The 21119-nt window shown below is 37.0% G+C and overlaps 1 protein-coding gene across 1 annotated transcript; it reads left to right on the top strand.

Moving 5' to 3' along the window:
• The first annotated feature begins 6282 nt into the window (after positions 1-6282).
• LOC147611138 (uncharacterized) lies at positions 6283-8863 on the top strand. The gene is made up of 3 exons (XM_086785227.1): positions 6283-7843; positions 8127-8247; positions 8563-8863. Exons 1-3 carry the CDS (start codon positions 6301-6303, stop codon positions 8699-8701), a joined length of 1803 nt encoding a protein of 600 aa, XP_086641353.1. The 5' UTR covers positions 6283-6300; the 3' UTR covers positions 8702-8863.
• The last annotated feature ends 12256 nt before the right edge of the window (positions 8864-21119 follow it).

The raw sequence follows: 21119 nt of genomic DNA, 5'->3' as shown, positions 1-21119 counted from the left end.
CCAACTACTATTGACAAGTAATGCTCTTGAAGAAAGAGAATGAGGATAGACCCGTCCCTTTCGGTTGTTCCCTTGCTCATCGTCCCCTTCCATTTTATATATTTATTTATTATTAAGTTTATATATTAAAGGATAGTTTAATAAAATAATTATATATATATCATTAATATAAATAATATATATATGTTTAACTTGATATATATGTATGTAACATGAATATATGTTAGTATATTATAAATTATTATTTAAATAAAATTTTTTATGAAAAGTAATAAATTAAGAATTTAATTAATAATATTTATAAAAATATATTTTTTATCACATTGTTTTCTTTTTAGTTAAGGTTTTTTTATCATATTGTTTTCTTTGAGCCATCTGTGTAATGGGTGCCTTCAACGACGCCAACAATAAAGGTCTAAAATACAAACCGCCCTCTCAAAGAAAATGAAATTGTGGGAGGCCAAGAAAAAAGACTCCAAAAGAGGTGTCACGAGAAGACAAAGATGAGTCACATGTAAAGGAAGATGATAACAAGGTTGACACAGACAAAAATTTCATAATAAACTACTTCAGCCGTCTTCGACTTGATCTTATACAAAACACCATTGATCATTTGATGGGTAAGCAAACATATTTATAAATGACAAATGTAAGTTAAAGTAAAGGTGTTGGATCAATTATAATAAGTATAGACCACTCTTTTGAACAAGTGAAGAAATTAACTCCCTACCTCACATTCTACTTTGTCGCCTAGTTAGTAACCTTGCAATAAGAATGGTTCACTCTAGGTACCAAAGGTTATGTGTGGAGTATTTCACAAATGGATATGTTAGGGGTAGGGAAATTTTATTTGCTCTCTCAAATCATCCAAGTATCCTATTAGAAATGTGCTAAATACAAACAAGGATAGCTAAGATGATATATGAAAAGCAAAGAATAAAGAATTTGAGAGAGAAAATTTTATTTTCGCTCTCAAATCATTCAAGTATCCTATTAGAGTTGTGCTAAATCATTCAAGTATCCTATTAGAGTTGTGCTAAATGCAAACAAGGATAGCTAGGATGATATATGGAAAGCAAAGAATAAATAATTTGAAAATCAAATATGAGAATTTGAGTGGGCTTTCCTATCTGAGAAGTTGCTATACGTTTTGAATGGCAATCACTGTCTTATAGCCTGGATGAAGGAAATAAATAGAGGTAAGTTCTTGGAATGCTTATACTCTATTAAGATTAACTAATTGATTAAGTTTTAATAAATCAAGATCGTGTCTTCTTAGCATTTAACAAAAGGCAGAGTACCACCCTTGTGTGGATACTGTTCTCTTCGACATAGAGGAAGAGAAAGAGGGAGAGGTTCTCTCACTTAATATTTACTAGATCGAATCAGTATGCCATTGTTTGTTTATAATCTATATTGTTATTATTGTTATTGTTATTTCATTTTTTCACAGCTCAAGTAATGTCAGTTTTATAGGATGAACAAGGTGAGTTATATTCATTATATTCCCTTATAACACCCATTGGTAAGATCTGTCGAGTACTAGTAGGGACAGCAAATAAGGAAACCCTACTTACAGAGGTTTTTACAAAAGCAGAAACAAAGAGGGAGACCTTCTTGGTATAATTTTTCTCTTCCGATCATCATGGCACAATCGTATTTTAGATAATGGTATGATAATTTCTAATATATAAAGCTATATAGAAATAAAGGTAAACATAATATGTATTGCTCAATATGTAGGATGAGTACCTTTCTACCATTAGAGAGAGAGAAATATTAAAGGATTCTATCAGCAAATGATGAATTTGAAGATAGGTGGAGGAAAGCATACTACAGAATTGATTCCACCTTGAAGATGCATACAAGAAAACTAGCTATGGTAGCAAACCCAGAAATAGGGAAAGATTAGTTTAGGTAAAGTCTCTTATTTTATGTTATATATGTACATTAATTTTAACTTTTAATCTTATATTAATGTGATATTTGAATGGTGATGTAGTCTAGTAGCTCAAATTAACTGGCATGAGAAGCTAAATTGCATCAATGAGGAGCGACTCTATACCCTAGCTGCTTGCACATTGCCTAAAGAGCACAAAGTTAGTATTTTATCAGTAGGCCAAAATGTAAGATGTTATATTATTTAACTACATTTGTGGTGTATTAGGTATGATCTAATGCTTAATGATTTTATTTTTGCTTATAGCTAGCACTGATCAATGGCGTGTCTAGTTAAAATCTGGGGGTTCTATGGCATCAGATTGTGGAGTACAGCATGAACAAAAATAGAGAATGTTTACAAGGTGAGGTTTCCCTAATCACACACTATGGAGTATGGCATGAAGCTCATCACACAAGTAGAGAATGTTTACAAGGTGAGGTTTCCCTAATCACACACAATGGACACTATGGAGCTAAAGTGTTTGCATTATAGTAGCTTGTTCAAGGAGTGTGTCGAAAAAATAAAAAAGTGTTCAATCAATCGAACAGTATCCTTGGGTTAAACTTGCCCCCCCAAACGAGTTGTGTACGTAAATGCATAACACAAAAAAGCATATAGCACATGCCACCTATTTTACAAAGGAATGACAGGTCCTTGATCACAAAAACACCATGTATACAGTGGCTCAAAAGTGAGATATGTGGGGTATAACTACATATATCACTTGTCCTTTGTTCCTCGACTATCCCAAGGATGAGTATCCAAAAGATGAGAGAAAAATATATCTACAAGCATTGCCAAAAAAACATGCAAGAGTTGTAAGATGTATTTTGACAATTTGTTATATTGGTTAAACAACATGAAATTACTATACGGGGTTTATATCCTTATATGAAACAAGCATTACTGTGTATCTTAGATTGGACATTGCTATTTTATGCAAAGGGAAAAATGCTAAGGAGTCGGTCTATAATTCTTAGAGATAAAGGTAAAGGCAAGTTACCTTTGAGTGATAAGGAAGAGGAACAAGATAAGGAAGATGCCAAGGATCAAGATAAAGGTGAGGAAGATTTCGAGGGAAGATGAGGAAGAAGTTGCTAGTGAGTATGAATCAAATGAAGATGGTAGTGACAGCAACCCACTATCTCCCTCTCAGTGCATAGCACAGATCCCTACTCAGGCAAGAGAAAAAAATTCACATTTATTGCTCATAGTCCCAATTATTATAAGCAAGAATAAGAGTTAATAATAATGTTTTGCATATATAGAAGTAATGTAGTAGGTGCACAAAGGTGACTCCATTACAAGTGAAGCTACTTTCATCATTGAATACTTTGACCCCAATCAAGTTCAAAATCCCTGGTGTTCACATGCAAACTTCAGCAGTGGTCTCTACTCTGTAAGAACATTTACTAAATAGTTTTTTACACGAAGGATGTTAATAGGATGAATAAGCAAGAAAAGTCAGCAAATCAACAATTCTTGATGTTGTAGAAGGTAATTAATCTCAATAAGTAATACCTAGATAATTGAAAATTTTCATCTAAATTTCATGTATGATGTCTAATATATACTATACATTCCTGATGTCCTAGTCTCTCATCTACAAAATATATCCATCCATGTAAAGGAATGTGTAAGCATGTCGAACCAGCCATGTACAATTGAGAATGTTTATTGATGTATAATGGATTCATATAATGTATAGAAAATTCACCAAAAGTTAATTGTTCATAGAGGAAGGCCAGCATACACTATACATTGGTAGTGAAATTGTTGCTAGAATGGTACAGAAACATCTATCTCTTAATCCATTCCGAGAAAAAAATAGTAAGCTTGTTTTTGAACATACAATAATATTTTTTCTAATAACAATTGAGTTTTTAGCGATCAATTACAAAGTGGCTTTTCTTTACTTCAAAACTTTGTGAACATAGGGAAAAATAAAGATGTTGGTCAACAAACATGTGACAATGGGACGAGCCATTAGAAATTCAAAAGTAAATAAAGAATATATTAACCTCTGTTTGTGAAGCCTTTCAAGGTAATGTTACTATCACGGACACCTTCAGAATTTGAGGAATTGATTCAAGCATCGGCTACCACATGACGATCGTGAAGCTACTCACACTAGTGGGCCCGTGTTTGGTATTGATACAAACACAACCCCTACATGGAATGAGATTGGTAGTGAGGGCATCGAAAAAGTATTTCACCATGCTTACAAGTGTTTATAATCTACATTGCAAAGGGTGACCAGCAGTATTTATTTGACCTTGCATCCAGTGTACTTGATGACAATGGTGCACTTGTTATCATCAAATCAATGTATCAAGTGACAAATATGTGTTCAAGGTAGATGCAAAAGGATACAAAGTAGGGTGCCTCCTTAGTGTATGTTGCAATACTGAAGTGGGGAGCATTTGTGGATCTATGGTGAGCCATCATATTTTCATGTTGTTTACATGCTTTAGTAATATATGCTTAATCGCAATTGTAATCACTATAATTGTGTCACTTGAGGAGGCCTATAGTATTGTGTCACTTGAGGAGGCCTATAGTATTGTGTCACTTGAGCAAGACTACAGTCTCATGTACGTCCATTTTACAAGCCTGCTAGGAGAGCACAATTTTGAGCATCCTAAGCTAGATTTTGTGTATGATACTAGCCATCCTACTTTTAAAGTCAATATGCTTGTATCACTTTTTGTAGCCTTTTGTAAGCTTGTAAAATCTATCACTAACCTTGATCATAGCTAAGATATATTGTTTTTGGAGTGAAAGATTAGTTTTTTAGACCTTATTTGGTTAATGATTCATTCTTAATATTGCTTCGAAGAAATAAAGACAGCATAATGGAGTAAAATAAGACTAAAGTAGGAGAAACTGATAGTACTTTCTCATCAACACAATAATAGCAAAGATGGTATGAAAAGTAAGAGAAATTGATAGTGATTGCTCACATCAACACAATAATAGCAAAGATGGTATCAAAAGTGTCAAAATTTGGAGAGTAATGTCATGAACGAGATAGATACTTTGATCATTAAATACATTAAAATTCTCTCATGAATGTCTTGCACATAAACGTGTTAACTAACATCACTCATGGGCGAAGTGAGTCATTTTAACTATTGATAAGCTTTATAAGTGCATGTGTGTGTGAAGAAAAGAAAACAACTATACACAAGGTTTGGCAAAGGCGGCACTAGTCTCCCCTTACAACTATAATCTGACAAGAACGTGCCATTCCCCTCGTTTAGTAGAGTACTTTCAATGATGAAAGGGGAGGATAGTGCGTTGTTATTGAGCAGTATAGCATGTGACATGGTTGGTCTCTCGCTTCAAAATTGTTTTGCAGCATTCTCTTTACTTGTTTGTTGTTTCCGAGTTATTATCGCATTTGATAACAATAATATTTTTTAATCATGCACAAATGTCACGTCCCACATTAGTCCTAGACCAAAAAACTATGTACTTCGTATCACATAGTTATGCCACTTAAATTCAAGGCTAGTTAAAGAGGCCAAGGAATCTTGATGCTTATATCCAGAAGAACACTAACAAATAAGGTCTCAAAATATCATACTATTCTCAATAGATCAGACTCAAAGGTACAACAAGATTTCTCCTTCTTGCCTATAGACAATATTATTACAAGGGACCCAATATGGTGGCCTTCACTAAAAAAAACCCCCCTCGAGTTCTATGTGGGTGTATAAGATGAAGTCCTACTTCAAGTTGGTGTTTACAAATGAGAGAGGAAAGGAAGGAAAGGTGCAGAGGGGGGCGGTGGGGGGGTGCGCAATGACTAGATCTTGTGATGGGAATTCAATCTCTTACTATGTATATAGTGATTATGCGATTTCTAAAAGAAAACTCGCTTACACATTTGGTGCCTCTGATTAGCATGCCTCCCCACGCGGGTACATATACGGCAATGGCATTCGCAATGATCTCCAATGATGTAGCAAGTTAGGTTATTCCCATGATCTGGGAAGCCCATGCCTCGAGGAGATCAATCTTCACTTTTGAGGAGCCAAAAAATTAGGCCAAAGATGATTTATCATACATCAATGCTCCTCCAATTGCACTCTCTAGCGTTGCTCCTCCTATGGAATGCTCGAAGAAACAGACAACTTAGTGTATTTTTGTCGACTAGAATTATGAAAAAAACACCTAAGATTTTTCACTACCCTTATTTTAAGGATTCATTTATTTTATAATTTACCCTTATTTTAAGGATTCTCGTCCGGCCGCCCGCGCTATTGGATCTTGGGCGCCGGACGTTTCTGATGCCAATGTCAAGAAACCACACCCCACCCACCACTGCAGTTGGCTTCTTTGCATGCATTCTAATGGCTTTCTCCTTCACGTTGCCCGAGCTACGTGCAGAGCTCCGCGCCCTGGGTCACGATGGCCTTCCCGATCATGTTATCCTGAGCTTCTTGTCTCAGCTCAGCCTTCCCCTTCCTTGTACAGACGCTCAGCACAAGCTCCCCTATCTCCGCCCCCACTCAGAGCCGCTTGAGGTTTCGTGCAGCTCTGTGCCTTCTCCTTCTTCTTCTTCCACAGAGTCAGGCTATGACACACAAGATTCTACTTGTAGCGATTCTGCCTGCGGTAGTGATGGAAGCCCTAAAGAAAGCACAGTTTACAAGCACGCAGATCTTCCCTCCTGTAATGAAAACCCTGAAAGATGTGCAGTATATGAACCTGTAGAGCTTCTTTCGGATGATGGAAACCCTCGGAAAAGAACAGTGTATTATCCGGCAGAGCTTCGTGATGGAAACCCTGACAGGATAACTGTTTGTGAGACTGCAGACTGCCATTTGGATAATGGAAACCCTAAAAGAGGCAGGGTTTGTGTTGAGCCAGGTTTGGATGATGGAAGCCTTAGACAAAGCAGGGTTTTTGAAGATCCTCATTTGGATGATGGAAACCCGGAGAAAACTAAAAGACTGGAGTCTGCAGAGATTTGTTTGGATGAGGGGAACCATAAGTCTTTGGATCATGGTGGAAACCCTAAGTCAAGCACAGTCCTTAGGTTTGATGAAAAAAGTTGTGCTGCAACAAATGGACCTCCCCATGACAACGAAAAGGGCCATGGTAAGAAAAGCTACACAGACAAGATGATAGAGCATTACTGGATAAGTGTGGGGGAGGAGCACATGAGAGCTATGCATAGTAAAAGCGCAAAGGAGAAGCAGCAGCATGAAGAAACCCTAATTTCACAGTGTGGAGATGATGATAGATCACTGGAAGAAGCCATGGGCACCATCGATAACAAGAACAGCAGATGTGGGAGCTTGATAGAGAAGGTTCAGTGCTGCGAGAACGAGCTGCAGCGCTTGACTCTGAGCCTGCAAGCACGGCAATGCAAGAAGCCATGGTTTCTTGAAACAGTGAGAAAACCAAGGCTTTCTCAGAAGAAGAAACAAGAATTCTCTCAAGAGAAGCCATCATTGACTGCATCCGTCTCCATCTCCACACAAGTCGAAGGATGTGAAAACCCTCCTCACCCTGGCTCTCTGGCTTTCAAGGCAATGCCATCCACGGAGATCACCTTATCCACACATGTCAAAACCTCTGAAAACCACCTTTCCCCCCATAAAGCATCCTCTGCACGTGTTGCAGAATGCCCCAAAGCTGCACCTGAAAAGCCAGCCATGCAAGAAGAATGGCCCCGACATACTCTCCACATCAAGATTGATGAAGCTGACACAGAGACGACACCCACTATCATCATTCCTGCATTACCAAAACACAATGAGCTTGAAGAAGCTGGCCAAACTGCGAACAAGAAAAACAAGGCATTCTCTGATCTATTTCTTGACCAAGGAGATGACCACGATCCCTCTGTCTGGAGCAAATCGAGCTCGGGAAGCTATCAGCATTCAAGTAAGCCTTCCTTTGCTTCTTCTCTACCTGCTCCATACAATTGGAGGTTGCCTTTTTTTTTAATCCCTTTTCTATCATTAGGTGTCAGGGTTTGATCTCCTTCTCTCGCCAGTAGGGTGGGTAGTGTTGAGCTAAACCACTTCGGCAAGTGCCTACTTCCAATCACTGAATTTTTTGAAAGTCGAGATGTGCAATCTGACCTAAACCACATCCATTAACCAGTGATGCTTTATTTGCGTTCGGTTCAAATTGCATTCCAGTGACCTTGCTCTTTCTGCTGTAGGATCTTCTGGAGATGCGAGGAGCAATGTTTCACAACAATCATCCGTTCGATCTTCAAGAAAACACCCTTGCAGCAGACAAAGACAAATGAGAAGAGGAGGAAAGATTGATCGTGTTGCAAGGTGAGCACCAACCCCCCTTTCTCAACACACGCGCGCACACACACACACACACACATTTTCATACACCTCGCAAGGTATGGTTAAAGATGTGGATTGCTGCTGGGTGTATACTGGCACACATACTGATTGTAACCTTGACATGGTTAAAGATGTGGAGTTGCTGTTGGACATTATGTTGACATACAGCTGCTGATTTATCACTTAATAAATAAAAACATTACTCTCTCAAAAGAAAAGATGCGAAGTTGTTCATTGCACGCACCCAATGCACCATGTCTTCATTGGTATGCTCATCTTGCATTTGAGATGGTGCAGGTTTGCTGAAATGCAAAGGTTATGGAAGAAAGACACCTTTCTCATGGCCAACGACGTAGGAGGTAAGAGAAAGGGAATACAAAGCTTCCATCACCTCTTCTCAGCCCTTCACAATAGCTCTTCCAAGGTCCAAATCTGATAATGAGTATTGGGAATAGTCGTCAAATATTTTTAGCTGTCCTTAATAAGTAAGTTGTCATGGCTCTTGCATACTTACCTCCACATTATAATTCAATATTTTTACTCTCAAAGGCAAGTTAAACAAAAGAATGCATCTTTGAATACATTAATCCAAATTTTCCATGGAGGAATAATCCCGTCTCATACAAAGCTTGTGATTGAATCATTTTGCAATATGAATGTATTAACCAATTGGTTTTTGTGCTTGTTAATGTAACTTTAAGATAGAGGAATACGTCCATGTTTCCATGTCAGGCACAAGGTGTGCTAGCTATTCAAAAAAGTTGCAAGAAAACAAAACACTAGTTCGGTAGTGTAACACCACATTAAAAAAGCAAATTTTCAAGGTAACATCACATGTTTTTTGAGTCACTTTGAAAGGAATTACTATTAATGGCTCCCAAAGACTAAAAATATGAATATGACATAAGTATTGTGTGTGGGATAAGGAGCCATACACGTTGGAGGAGAACCTTAACAGAGGAAATTCATGAATACATGAAATTGTCTTGTTCTCAAAATGCTTGTATGTCAACATTGTAAGTTTGCTAAGCATAGTGTTGAAGTAAGTATTTCTAGAAGGTAAGGTCTAGTTACAATAAATCATATTAGGCTCTATGATAAGCATCCACACGGTTGTTGATAGAAGTGCACATATAACTTTCTATTAGCTTGGATTTCTAGCAATTCTCATTAATATTTTCATATGAACAAACTCTAGGTTTCTAGTATAATTGTTGTAAAAGCTAACTCGTTAAATAAATTGACTATTGTAACATGCAATTGGCTAGATTGTATAATGCACAACAAGACGTTCTTTATACCTTTATGAAGTAAGCATGAAGCAATCTTTTATACATGAGAGGTAGAGCTAGAGAGAGAGAGAGAGAGAGAGAGAGAGAGAGAGAGAGAAGATGTGAAGACAACACTAGATTGGGTCCCAATTTACCCCTTGAAGTCTTTCCCCCTCTCCCCCTCCCTCCCTCAAGCAAGGGTATTCACTTATATTACTTGGGAGAATTGTTACAATGTAGAGATCTTATTGAGACTTGATTGACGGAGATTACCAAACACAAGGATGTTGTAGACCAGATGTCTATTGAGCTATCAAGTGGTAGGAAGCCAACTTTGAAGCTAGTTTAGATAGCCTTATGCACACCTAGATTTGTTAAGGGAGAAGCACTACTTAAGGTTGACTGCTGAAGCAAACTTCGAGGCTACCTTGGAGCTAAAGCACTAGGTGCTTGGCTGTGAATTATGCTTGCAAAGACCAACTCATGCCTTACATATCTCGGACTGGGACTCACAATGGGGCCACGGCATACGATAATTAATCCTAGAAAGGTACTAAACATATGTATAAGTATAGCATTAATGCACGTGACATTCCCTTCTTGGCTTGGTAGTAGTTGCATGGCCTCCAAGTAGTTTGCTAATAACTAGGGGTACTCTTGGAAGAAATCATTGTCGTGCCAAACCAAACATCTTTGTGAGTGCCTCAGTCCTTGAACTTTGTATAGAACTGTTTGATTCATCGATCACTTCAAGCTGTTGCTCATTCGGAACCTCTTAAGGATAGTCCAACATATAGCTTTAACCATGAGACGTGGAAGACATCATGCAGTCCAACTATCTAGTAACTTCAACTTCATAGAGATATCACTGAGCTTTTTACAATAGGCAACAAGCAAAACTTCATAAAGAAATCTTGGGACAACACTTGTCCACTTGGTTTAACCGTTACTTCATGATGTGGAGAAATACCCAATCTCCCTACTTGTAGTTGACATCCATGCGAGTCTTATTGGCTTGCTTGGTGTATGCTTCATGTGCTTTGGTTCGACACTCCTTTATTGACTCAATGATCTTTGAGAATGACTCTATAGTCTTGTTAGCCTCCAATGATGGTGACACCATCCTCGTAAGAAGGGTCGTGAAACGACGATCAAATGCGGCCTCATACAGAGTCTTGTCGAAGCTAGATGAGTGAGTATCGTTGAGGATTGCTTGTACCAACAAAAGATATTGTTTCCACTTTGACTGCTTGTCATGACAGTATGCTTTGAGAAAGTTGAAAGTTAGTTGATTGTAAATTTATGTTTTGGCTATCTATATGTGGATGAAAAGCACTGGACAGTTGCAATTTAGTCTCAAAGTTATCAAACAATACTCTCAAAAAAATGAGAAGTAAACTTTGGATCTCAATTTGAAGTAATTGTCCTAGGCAAACTACAAACTGGATACCAAAGGTGAATGAACAAGCGAGTAATATCTTTGGCTAGGTTCATGTAGAGCAGTTAGAAGAGGACCTATGAAATCCATACGGATGTCTTGAAAATGTGCCTCAAGAATAGGCAAAGGTTGTAGCAACCCAACCTACTTTGAATGTGAAACCTTCACATTTTGATATATTTGACAAGCTTGGACATACTGGTAGACATCCCTTTTTATTTTTTGCCAATAAAAAAATCATTCTAACGTCTCCAAGGTATTGTCGATACCTTGATGATCCCCAACAAGAGAATCATAGATATCATGAAGAAGTATATGTCTTTTCTTTTTGAGTATGCATAGCCGGTTCTTGTAAAACAACTAGCCGTCTTGGATGGAGTAACTAGTTTTAAATTGAGGGCCAAATCGTGTGGAGTCTGTTAACCCATTTTGAGGATTAACAAGAGCTACTGTACCATTATCTTATATCAAGGAGTCAAGGTAGATACACCAAAAGGTCATACATTCAAGATACGAAGCAATGGTGTCCAAAGCTACAACTTGGATAAGTGCTCGTAATGGTCCGATGAAATACTTAAAGCGATTCCCACTTCAATAGCGTGTGGTAGTAAGTTAGGATGAAGTCCCAAGTGATGTACTTTATGGATATATTATGAGAGTAGTCATTGTAATAGTATTAGGTCTCTTATGAGCCTAAAGTGCTCGACTTGTCACAGTTTAAGTAAGTGTGAACACTTATAACCATGTATATAAGTGAATTTTCTCTCATAATACAGGATATTCTCCCATTGTGTAATAGATTCTTACTCTTGCTAATCTCTCTCTAATGCATGCTACTGAGTGTGTGTGAGTGAAGTGACGTGAGAGGAGGGACGAGTACACGTAGTAATGCAACGCGGTGGTGTGACAATGCTCGCGGGAGGCACGGTGGAATTGCTTCTCAAGGAGTTGTAGAGCTTGGAGGCCTCAAGGATTATGAGCTCGGCCATTGGAAAGATCCTCATGACAGTTGGGGTTCACCAGGTAATCTCTTATTGGATGTGTTTCAAGGAGGATTAGGGTGAGCCATAACATTTTTGGCGCCGTTGTCAGGGAGCCATCCCTTCGCTTTTTTCATTGTTTTTCTTTAATCTACGCATTACCCATTGCCCATTATCTTGATTAATGGTTTTTCAAAAAAAAAGATGTGGATTTGATGGAGATTTGTGTGTAATTTGGTGTAAAATAGCTATCTTTTTGTTTTATAAAGAATGTCTTTTTGTTTAATTTTTAGCTTAATTTGTTGTTTTTGTTGTTCATATTGTGGTTTTCAATATTCTTAAGGCTTGCACATAGAGTATATTAGACTTAGTTTATATTCATTGCATCAAACAATCAAATAAAGTGTAATTTTTAGTGAATGTTAGCTCTCTTTAGAGTTAAACATAGAACTAGAATCATTAATTTTAGCTTAAATTATGTTTTTTGTTAGAATTATATGTATTAGAGTGTTAGGAAGCATTCAGAGTAGCTTAATTAGAGTGTTAGCAAGCATTCAGAGTAGCTTAATTATTGAAAAGAAATCAAAAACATCAAAAAACTCTTTAAAATAACTAATCTTTTTTAATCGATTGATTTTTATCATTAAGGATGATTAATTCACTTTTAGAGATAAAAAAATTTAAAAATATGTTATTTTGGGTTTAAATTGATCATGTAAATAGTCGAAATTAGTGTTTTTGAGTGTTTTGAGAGCATCTAGACGCATCAAAATACCTAATTATATCAATTTTTTCATCAATTGGAGAAATTTGACTTTCTTTTGCTTAATTTTACCTTAAAAGAAAAGATTAAAATTAAGAGTCTAATTAATCTCTAATTATACATTAATTTACACATTAGTTGATACACATAGCTTAGCAATTCTTTACTCTATCCAATAATGTTTTTAATTGTGTGAATTAATTAATGATTAAGAATTAATTAAAGTCTTTGATTTGTATAAAAAAGTAAGATTAGTAAAAAGATTAAATTTTTAATTAAATTTTAATGATTTTTTTATATAACTCATTAAGGCTAATGAGCATTCAATGAGTAGATGCCTATGAGTTATTAAATTGTCCATTTTGGAGATCATTTATGATCAGTGTAAGGGGGTGTTATAAAAGGTTGACTTTTTTTATTCTCACTCACTTTTTTGAAAAAATGTTCATATCTCTCTATTTTAAAATTTAAAAAATATTCTCTCCAAACAAAGAAATTCGAATTTTTCACTAGAAACCTCTCCAAATGACGCTATCATCTTCACAAATCAATGATCTCCAATCCTTAGTGAAAATATCTATATTAGCCTCTCGCAAGTCAACGTAATTTTTTCAATTATCGCCAACAAGTGGCTACTTCAACACAAAGCAGTTCAATAAGAGTCAATTCTTATACTTTATGTATCTCTACTTCATAAGAGCACTTAAATATATATAAAAACATAAAAAGAACATGGGAAGAAGCATGCAGGAACAGGTCCTACTCAACAACATTTGACAAGAATCTTGCCACACAAAGGGACATCATCGAAGGCCAATTTCTTCAAATGATGAATATCGCTTCAATGAATCAAATGAGAAACTGAGAATCACCATCTTGTTTTAATGATTATGTCTACGTTCCTCCGGATCCTTCTCTCTTTTCTCTCCCATTATTAACATCTCTTAGCATCTCCACTAACACAAATCACATGAAACCTTGCTTATGATTGCGTAAAACAAAGTGAGCAAAAAATAAAAATAATACTCATGCAAATATAAAAATGCAATCATTCGCAGAAAACCCTATCCACCCACCCGTTAATTTTCAATAAACTACTAACCTTTTCATTTACTAACTCGCCTTTCTTATTCCTTCTGGAGGAACAAAGACCATTGAACGTCACTCAACATCAAAGTCATCTACAAGCTTGTCAATTCTATCCACACAAAGGTCTTCTGCCGCGCAATCATGAGAACATGATTGACATCAGGAAGGGAAAAATGTTAATCCATTTATAGGGTTAACAAGAGCTACTACCATTATCTTAGATCAAGGAGTCAACGTAGATACATCAAAAGGTCATACATTCAAGATAAGAAGCAATGGTGTCTAAAGCTACAACCTGGACAGGTGCCCATAATGGTCCTATGGAATACTTAAGGCGATTCCCGCTTCAAGAACGTGTGGTAGCAAGTTAGGATGGAGTCCCAAGTGATGTACTTCTTGGATATATTATGAGAGTAGTCATTGTGATAGCATTAGACCTCTTATGAGCCTAAAGTGCCTGGCCGGTCACAGTTTAAGTGAGTGTGAACACTTATGGTCATGCATATAAGTGAATTTTTCTTATAATACAGGATACTCTCCCATTGTGCAATAGAGTCTTGCTCTTACTAATCTCTCTCTCTAATGCATGCTAGTGAGTGTGTGTGAGTGAAGTGAGATGAGAGAAGGGACGAGTACACATAGTGCAACGTGATGGTGTGACAACGCTCACGGGAAGCGCGATCGAATTGCTTCTCAAGGAGTTGTAGAGCTTGGAGACCTCGAGGGTTACGAGCTTGGCCATTGGAAAGATCCTCACAACAGTTACAGTTCACCAGGTAATCTCTTGTTTGATGTGTTTCAAGGGGGGTTAGGGTGAGCCATAACAGAGTCCCAAACTCAATTGAATCTGCATATTGTGCTTTCGTGCTATCCAAATATTTTCCCTGAATTTCTAGCACAATGGACTCTATAATGTCTGAATGGTTGACTTACGACTAAGAGTGTTAGCAATAGGGTTATCTTGCTAGAGACGTATTTGATCATACCTCCAAATTATTGGAAGATCTAACTCCACCTGGCTTGCATGTCACTCCATTGGGCACTAGGCATGGTCTACAATCATTTCAGTATCTGATGATCATTCTTTATTGTGAATTTCCTCCCATGAAGGAAAGGTGTCCAATGCTTAAAAGCAGTGATCACCCTAACAGCTCTTTGTCATACACTGAATAATTCTTTTCAACATCATTCACCTTGCGGCTGTAGAGTAAGCCACTGGTCTACCATCTTGCTATAAAACAATGCCGATGGCAAGGTTACTAGCGTCAATGATAACCTCAAAAGGGTCATCCCATGATGCCAGCTTAAGGAGTGGTGCTTCTAAGGCCACTTTCTATAATTCATGGAAGGCCTCGAGTGCTTTGCTCATGAATAGACACTTTTTCATGACACATCTTCATGCCCTTAAGCAGATCTGTAAGAGGTGCAACAAGGTCGGAAAACTTGTCCATGTGGATACTGTAGGTTTGAAAAAGACCCACAAATGGTATGATTTCTTGGGCATCCTTAGAAGCATCCCAATCTAATATAGCTCGTACCTTGTCAAGGTCCAAACAAATACTAGACTCATTGATAACGTATCCCAGATAATGAACCTCTAAGAGGCCAAATGCGCTCTTCTTTTTGTTAATATAGAGCTTATTGTATTGCAAAAGTTGCAAGACCTTCTCCACATCCTACTCGTGTTGCTCTATTGTGGTAGAGGAGATGTATATCATCTAAGAAGATGAATACACACTTCCCAACTAACTCAATTGTTAAAACCCTAAGATCTCTCTAGATAATTGTTATGCATAAAACATGCATAAATCAGGCATAAACTCAACCACCCAACCACCCCCGAGCCCAAGGGATGCACACATGAATAATGAATGAAATACATCATACCTCTACCTTGATGTCCCATACCATCAAGAGGTATAACACAATCCAATAGCATGTAGCTATAGTGTGAAATGGTAGGTGAGTAGATATGGACCTCTACACAAGAGACCATAGCATAAGCCTCCAAGCCTCCAAGCTCCCAAGCTCCCTTGAGTGTGCCCCATGCCCCTATTATATAGGAGGGCCCTCAAGTGACTCTTGACTTTCCATTCCTCATGTGTGACCCTTGGATGCCTGACCCTGACCTTAAACCTTAAGGTTAGTCCTAACCCATGCTCCACTAGAGCTTGTTCCCATGCTCCCATGCTCACAAGCCTAATGTGGGTTAGCCTCCTAGTATATGCACACATAATGTGTAAATAATATAGCACACATAATGTACATATAACATACTTCCCCTCTCTCAAAACATTGCACTCTTGCAATGAAAAGAAGAAGAACTGCGCTGAACAATCTCAACCGACTCCCAAGTCGAATTCTTAATTTCCCTATCTTTCCACCTTATTTTAACCTCAGGGATTAGTCAACTACAAAGTTTCCTTTCCCTGAATTCAAGTACCTTATCAGGTTCATGTGGAACATAGGATAATTCATCGACTTCAACGAGTTCTTGAGGAGTAACTGTGTCATCCTCACCTCCCAGTTTCCCTTTCAATCTATCGATATGAAAGACTGGATAAACTCTAACAATTGGAGATAGTTTTAGTTCATACACAACCGTGCCAATCCGATATATAACTCGAAATGGACCACAATATCTAGGAGATAAATTCGAGCATTTTTCCATTGACAAAGTCTGAAAATCTTTAGGAACATTAAAATAAACCAACGCTCCTGGGTCAAAAAACCGAGATGAGCGTCTCCTATCAGCATAAAACCGTGCCCTATCATGAGCACTCCTGATAGAATCCCGAGCTTCGGTCAGAATTTCCTACATATCTCGCAAGAAATCCCTCGATGCATCAAGCTCGATGTCCTTAAGACTGACATCAATAGGTGCCCTGAGTTGATACCCATACATAAGTATGCACGGACTAAAATAATAGCCGTAAATTTAGAACTGTTATAGGCAAATTCCATCATTGGAAGATATTTTCCAATATGATGATTTTCTAGAGACATGCACGAAGCATATACTCTACAATCTGATTCATACATTCTGTTTGCCCAATCAGACTACTGCGGATGATCAGAATAATTCACATTCAAAGTAACTTCCTCGTTGTAAACCATTCGGAATAAAGTATGAAAACATGGCATTATAACAGCAGAAACCAGGGATTCATCGGTGCCCCGACATATCCACATCTGCATATGGAATAATCAACGTCTCGAGTTATCCATATCAACATAGAGAATCATCAACGTCTCGATGAGTCACATATGTCCATCCGTAAACCTATCAGGTTGATTGTGTAAATCACCTAAAGTACGGAACTAGAGAAAGAATGCCAACAAAGGAAGAATCCAAATTTCCTTAACCGAACACAACAAGATAAACTTGTTTGAACTCTAAAGAAAGAGATTGCAACAAGTGAAAATGCCGATGAGATTGCCCTCATCATAACATGCAGGTTATAGATAAAAGAAGTTTATCTAAAGAATGCCCACACTATAACTTCTAGTGAATTTAGAAAATAAGATTGTCTTTGAATGTTGAGGTCAACATGCTAAGTGATGTAAGCAAAGCAACAATCTTGAGCCCAAATTATCCCATAAGATAATATATGTGAGGGATCCCTAGCGTCCCATACCACCATGATACCACCCATACATACCTTAACAATTTGAAACTCCCTAGTATGCCGTCTAGGAACATATGAATGAAATCCTGTATAAAAGGAATAAGATGGCCTTATCCAGACTTTCACATACTAAACCTGTCTCTATATACTTGAGACTACATCAAGGAATAAATCCTTCTGAGTACATCATTAGAAAAGAAATTGAATTATTGGCGCCTTTCTAATGATAACTACCCAAAACACAATAAAGTTAGGGTAGAAAAATAACTCACCTAGATATATAAACAACTAGGTATCCGAGTTGGAATATACACAAGAGTACAAGAAATATACTCCAAATTTATGTGCAAAAAACGAAGGCAAATGCTACCTTCAAAGCACATGTAATTATTCCAAAGATCAAAAGATCCTTATAACATCATGGATAAAAGCATAGAAGCTCCTTAAATCCATAAAAACCATAGTTGATCATAAAAATCAATGCATACCATCTAATGGACATAAATCATGCCAAAAGAAGCATTTAAATTGGTGGCCAACTCATCAATCCGGAGTATATGAACGTTATGTTGTTCAAATAAAACTCCAAAGTAATAAAGTGAAACACATGTGTGTAGCACTCAATAAAAAACCCTAGACATAAGTGAACTAGGCAAAACCTGATGAGTCCATAAAAACTTGGAAAACATCCAATAAAAATCCACCAAAATAAACCGATCAACTGACCCATGATAGAGGCTTAAGAAATTAAGCACAAACCACACTTTAATAAGTGCAAAATAAATTATCATGGAAAAGTGTCAAAGGGTGAAACACACTTTGAACAAAAATTATAGCCATCAAAAGAAATTAAGGAACATGTCCAAAAAGAATGGCTAAAAAATGGTAAAAAATCATGAATACATTGTTTAGAATTAATCCAAACATGAATATCCATTAATACGAGATATAATCGTATAAATAATATGCGAATAACCCGCATTTATCTAATGTCAGCACGAGAAAACGTACTTCAACATTAAATAACCCTCGAAAATATTAAATTCTCGAGAAAAAAAATTATCATGATTTTTTTCTAATTTTCCCAAATTTATAGGGCCTCAAAATATAATAATTTTGAATTCCACCAAACCTATCTCATGGCATTCCAAACCTATATTTTTCCAGAAAATTTTTAGCAATTTAATTTGCCAAAATACCATTGATATTTTAAAAATACCAATTTTTTAGGATTTCTAAAAATAATTTCTAGAAATTTCCTAATTTTCCCTGAGAATCCCATCGTTCACGAAATTTCCAATTTCGCCCGACAATTCTCAAATCCAATGAAAATTTTTAATTTTAATGGATTTTTCTAATTTTCTGGGTCAAAAATATATTTTTAAAGGAATTTGAATGGTCACGGGCGCCCGAATGGACACACCACATGCCAAACACCAACCCCACATTTTTCCGAAATTTAAAATAACCTTTGTCTAATTTTCCTCTAATTTTCAGGAATTTTTTGAAATTTTTAATCAACCCCGAACGCATTTAGAATACGAACGGTCAAAAAATTTCGGAATTCCAACGGTTTTCCCGGAATACGGAAAGCCAAAAGTTTTGGGAAAATGAAAAGACAAAAAAAATCGGAATGTGAAAGGTCAAAAGTTTCCGGAATACGGAAGGTCAAAAGTTTTTCCGGAATTCGGAAAGCCAAAAGGTTTCAAGAAAACGGAAAGCCAAAGGTTTTTCGGAAGATGAAAAGCCAAAATTTTTCAATAAGAAATTTTCAAGAATTTTTCAGAGTTTTTTTTACTCAAATCCAGTAATTTTCAGAAATTTCTAGGCTTTTTTCCCAAGCTTTTTTCTTGAAATAAATTCAAAAAGCTTTTTTTAATAAAAAACTCATTTTTTTAAAAAAAATGGCTTTATTGGCTTATAGCCAATTTGATTTTTCTTGGGGGGGGGCGTTTTTTTCCGCCCGGCTGCAGCGCAGCCCCCCCCCCCTCCCGTCGTCGCCTGCGCGCCTGAGAGAGAGAGAGAGATGGAAACAGTCACAACCATCTTCTCCCCTCTTTCCTCTCCTTCACCTCCTTTCCATTCTCTTTCTCCACCCTTCTCTCTGTTAATCAGAGATTAGCTTAATCTTTAATTAAGCTTTTTCAATTAAATCCTTAATCATAATTAGCATTAATTATGATTAATGTAAAAAAAATCATTTTTAAGAGAATTTTCACCCGAAAAAGAGAAAGAAAAATCAGATTTGAGAGGCGGAGAGGACCCCACGCACACGGGAGAGCAATTTATGCATCAACACGCTGTCCCCTACTGAATTTCAGTAGCAAATTGACAGAAATTTGATCGCATTCCCGCGGAAAAAAACCCGCAAAAATGTATAAAAATACATTTTTAATCATAAAAATGCTCAAAAAATTCCTAAAAAAATTAGGAAAAATTTCTAAAAATTCTAGAAATTCAGGGAATCCATCCTCTCAAAAATATCCACCATAAAATTTATGGTATTTTTGAAAAAAAATCCATTAATGCTCGATTTTAACCATAAAAAATAGGGAAAAATAGCATTAACTCACGGTATTCCCCCGCAACGTCGATTCGTCCATTGAATTGAAGTACCACACGTTCCAATCACCATAACGATGATCCATGTGCATTTCATCAACACAAATCAACAAAAGATAACATTTTATTAGTAAATATTAAAATTTACTAAAAAAAATCAACAATTAAATAGAGATTGCTCTGATACCACTGTTAAAACCCTAAGATCTCTCTAGATAATTGTTATGCATAAAACATGCATAAATCAGGCATAAACTCAACCACCCAACCACCCCCGAGCCCAAGGGATGCACACATGAATAATGAATGAAATACATCATACCTCTACCTTGATGTCCCATACCATCAAGAGGTATAACACAATCCAATAGCATGTAGCTATAGTGTGAAATGGTAGGTGAGTAGATATGGACCTCTACACAAGAGACCATAGCATAAGCCTCCAAGCCTCCAAGCTCCCAAGCTCCCTTGAGTGTGCCCCATGCCCCTATTATATAGGAGGGCCCTCAAGTGACTCTTGACTTTCCATTCCTCATGTGTGACCCTTGGATGCCTGACCCTGACCTTAAACCTTAAGGTTAGTCCTAACCCATGCTCCACTAGAGCTTGTTCCCATGCTCCCATGCTCACAAGCCTAATGTGGGTTAGCCTCCTAGTATATGCACACATAATGTGTAAATAATATAGCACACATAATGTACATATAACATCAATGAATACCCGAGACATCATTTTATTGATGTCTCAATCCCAAAAGCTGTTTTTGGGATGTCAGCTGTAAAAATGCAGACTTGGTGATAGCCACTCTTGAGGTCTATTTTGGAAAACTATTTAGTACCATTAAGATTCTCTAGAATGTACTCGATACAGGGCATTGGTAACTTATTGTTGATATTGTGAGCTTGTTGAGTGCATTGTAATCCACACATAAATGTGCAATCTTGTCTTTCTTTTGCACAAATAAGATGGGTGCCAACGAATGGCGAGGAGGATGGGCAGATGAATCCGGCCTGAAGTAACCAAGATACTATTGTTCCATTTCACCTTCCAATGTCTTATAAAGGCGATAGGGAAACTTATTGGGAGGATCTATCTTAGAGACCAACTCAATGCAATGATCCT

Source organism: Cibotium barometz, chromosome 48 (assembly GCF_041138505.1).
Source record: "Cibotium barometz isolate CiBa-2024 chromosome 48, ASM4113850v1, whole genome shotgun sequence".
Taxonomy (NCBI): Eukaryota; Viridiplantae; Streptophyta; class Polypodiopsida; order Cyatheales; family Cibotiaceae; genus Cibotium; species Cibotium barometz.
This window is presented reverse-complemented; position numbering and strand designations above follow the sequence as displayed.

Excerpts from the sequence above, each read along its gene's own strand:
- LOC147611138 (XM_086785227.1), top strand. The coding sequence starts at position 6,301 with ATGGCTTTCTCCTTCACGTTGCCCGAGCTACGTGCAGAGCTCCGCGCC. Across the intron at positions 7,844-8,126 it reads GGGAAGCTATCAGCATTCAA|GATCTTCTGGAGATGCGAGG; the intron begins GTAAGCCTTCCT and ends TTTCTGCTGTAG. Across the intron at positions 8,248-8,562 it reads AAGATTGATCGTGTTGCAAG|GTTTGCTGAAATGCAAAGGT; the intron begins GTGAGCACCAAC and ends GAGATGGTGCAG.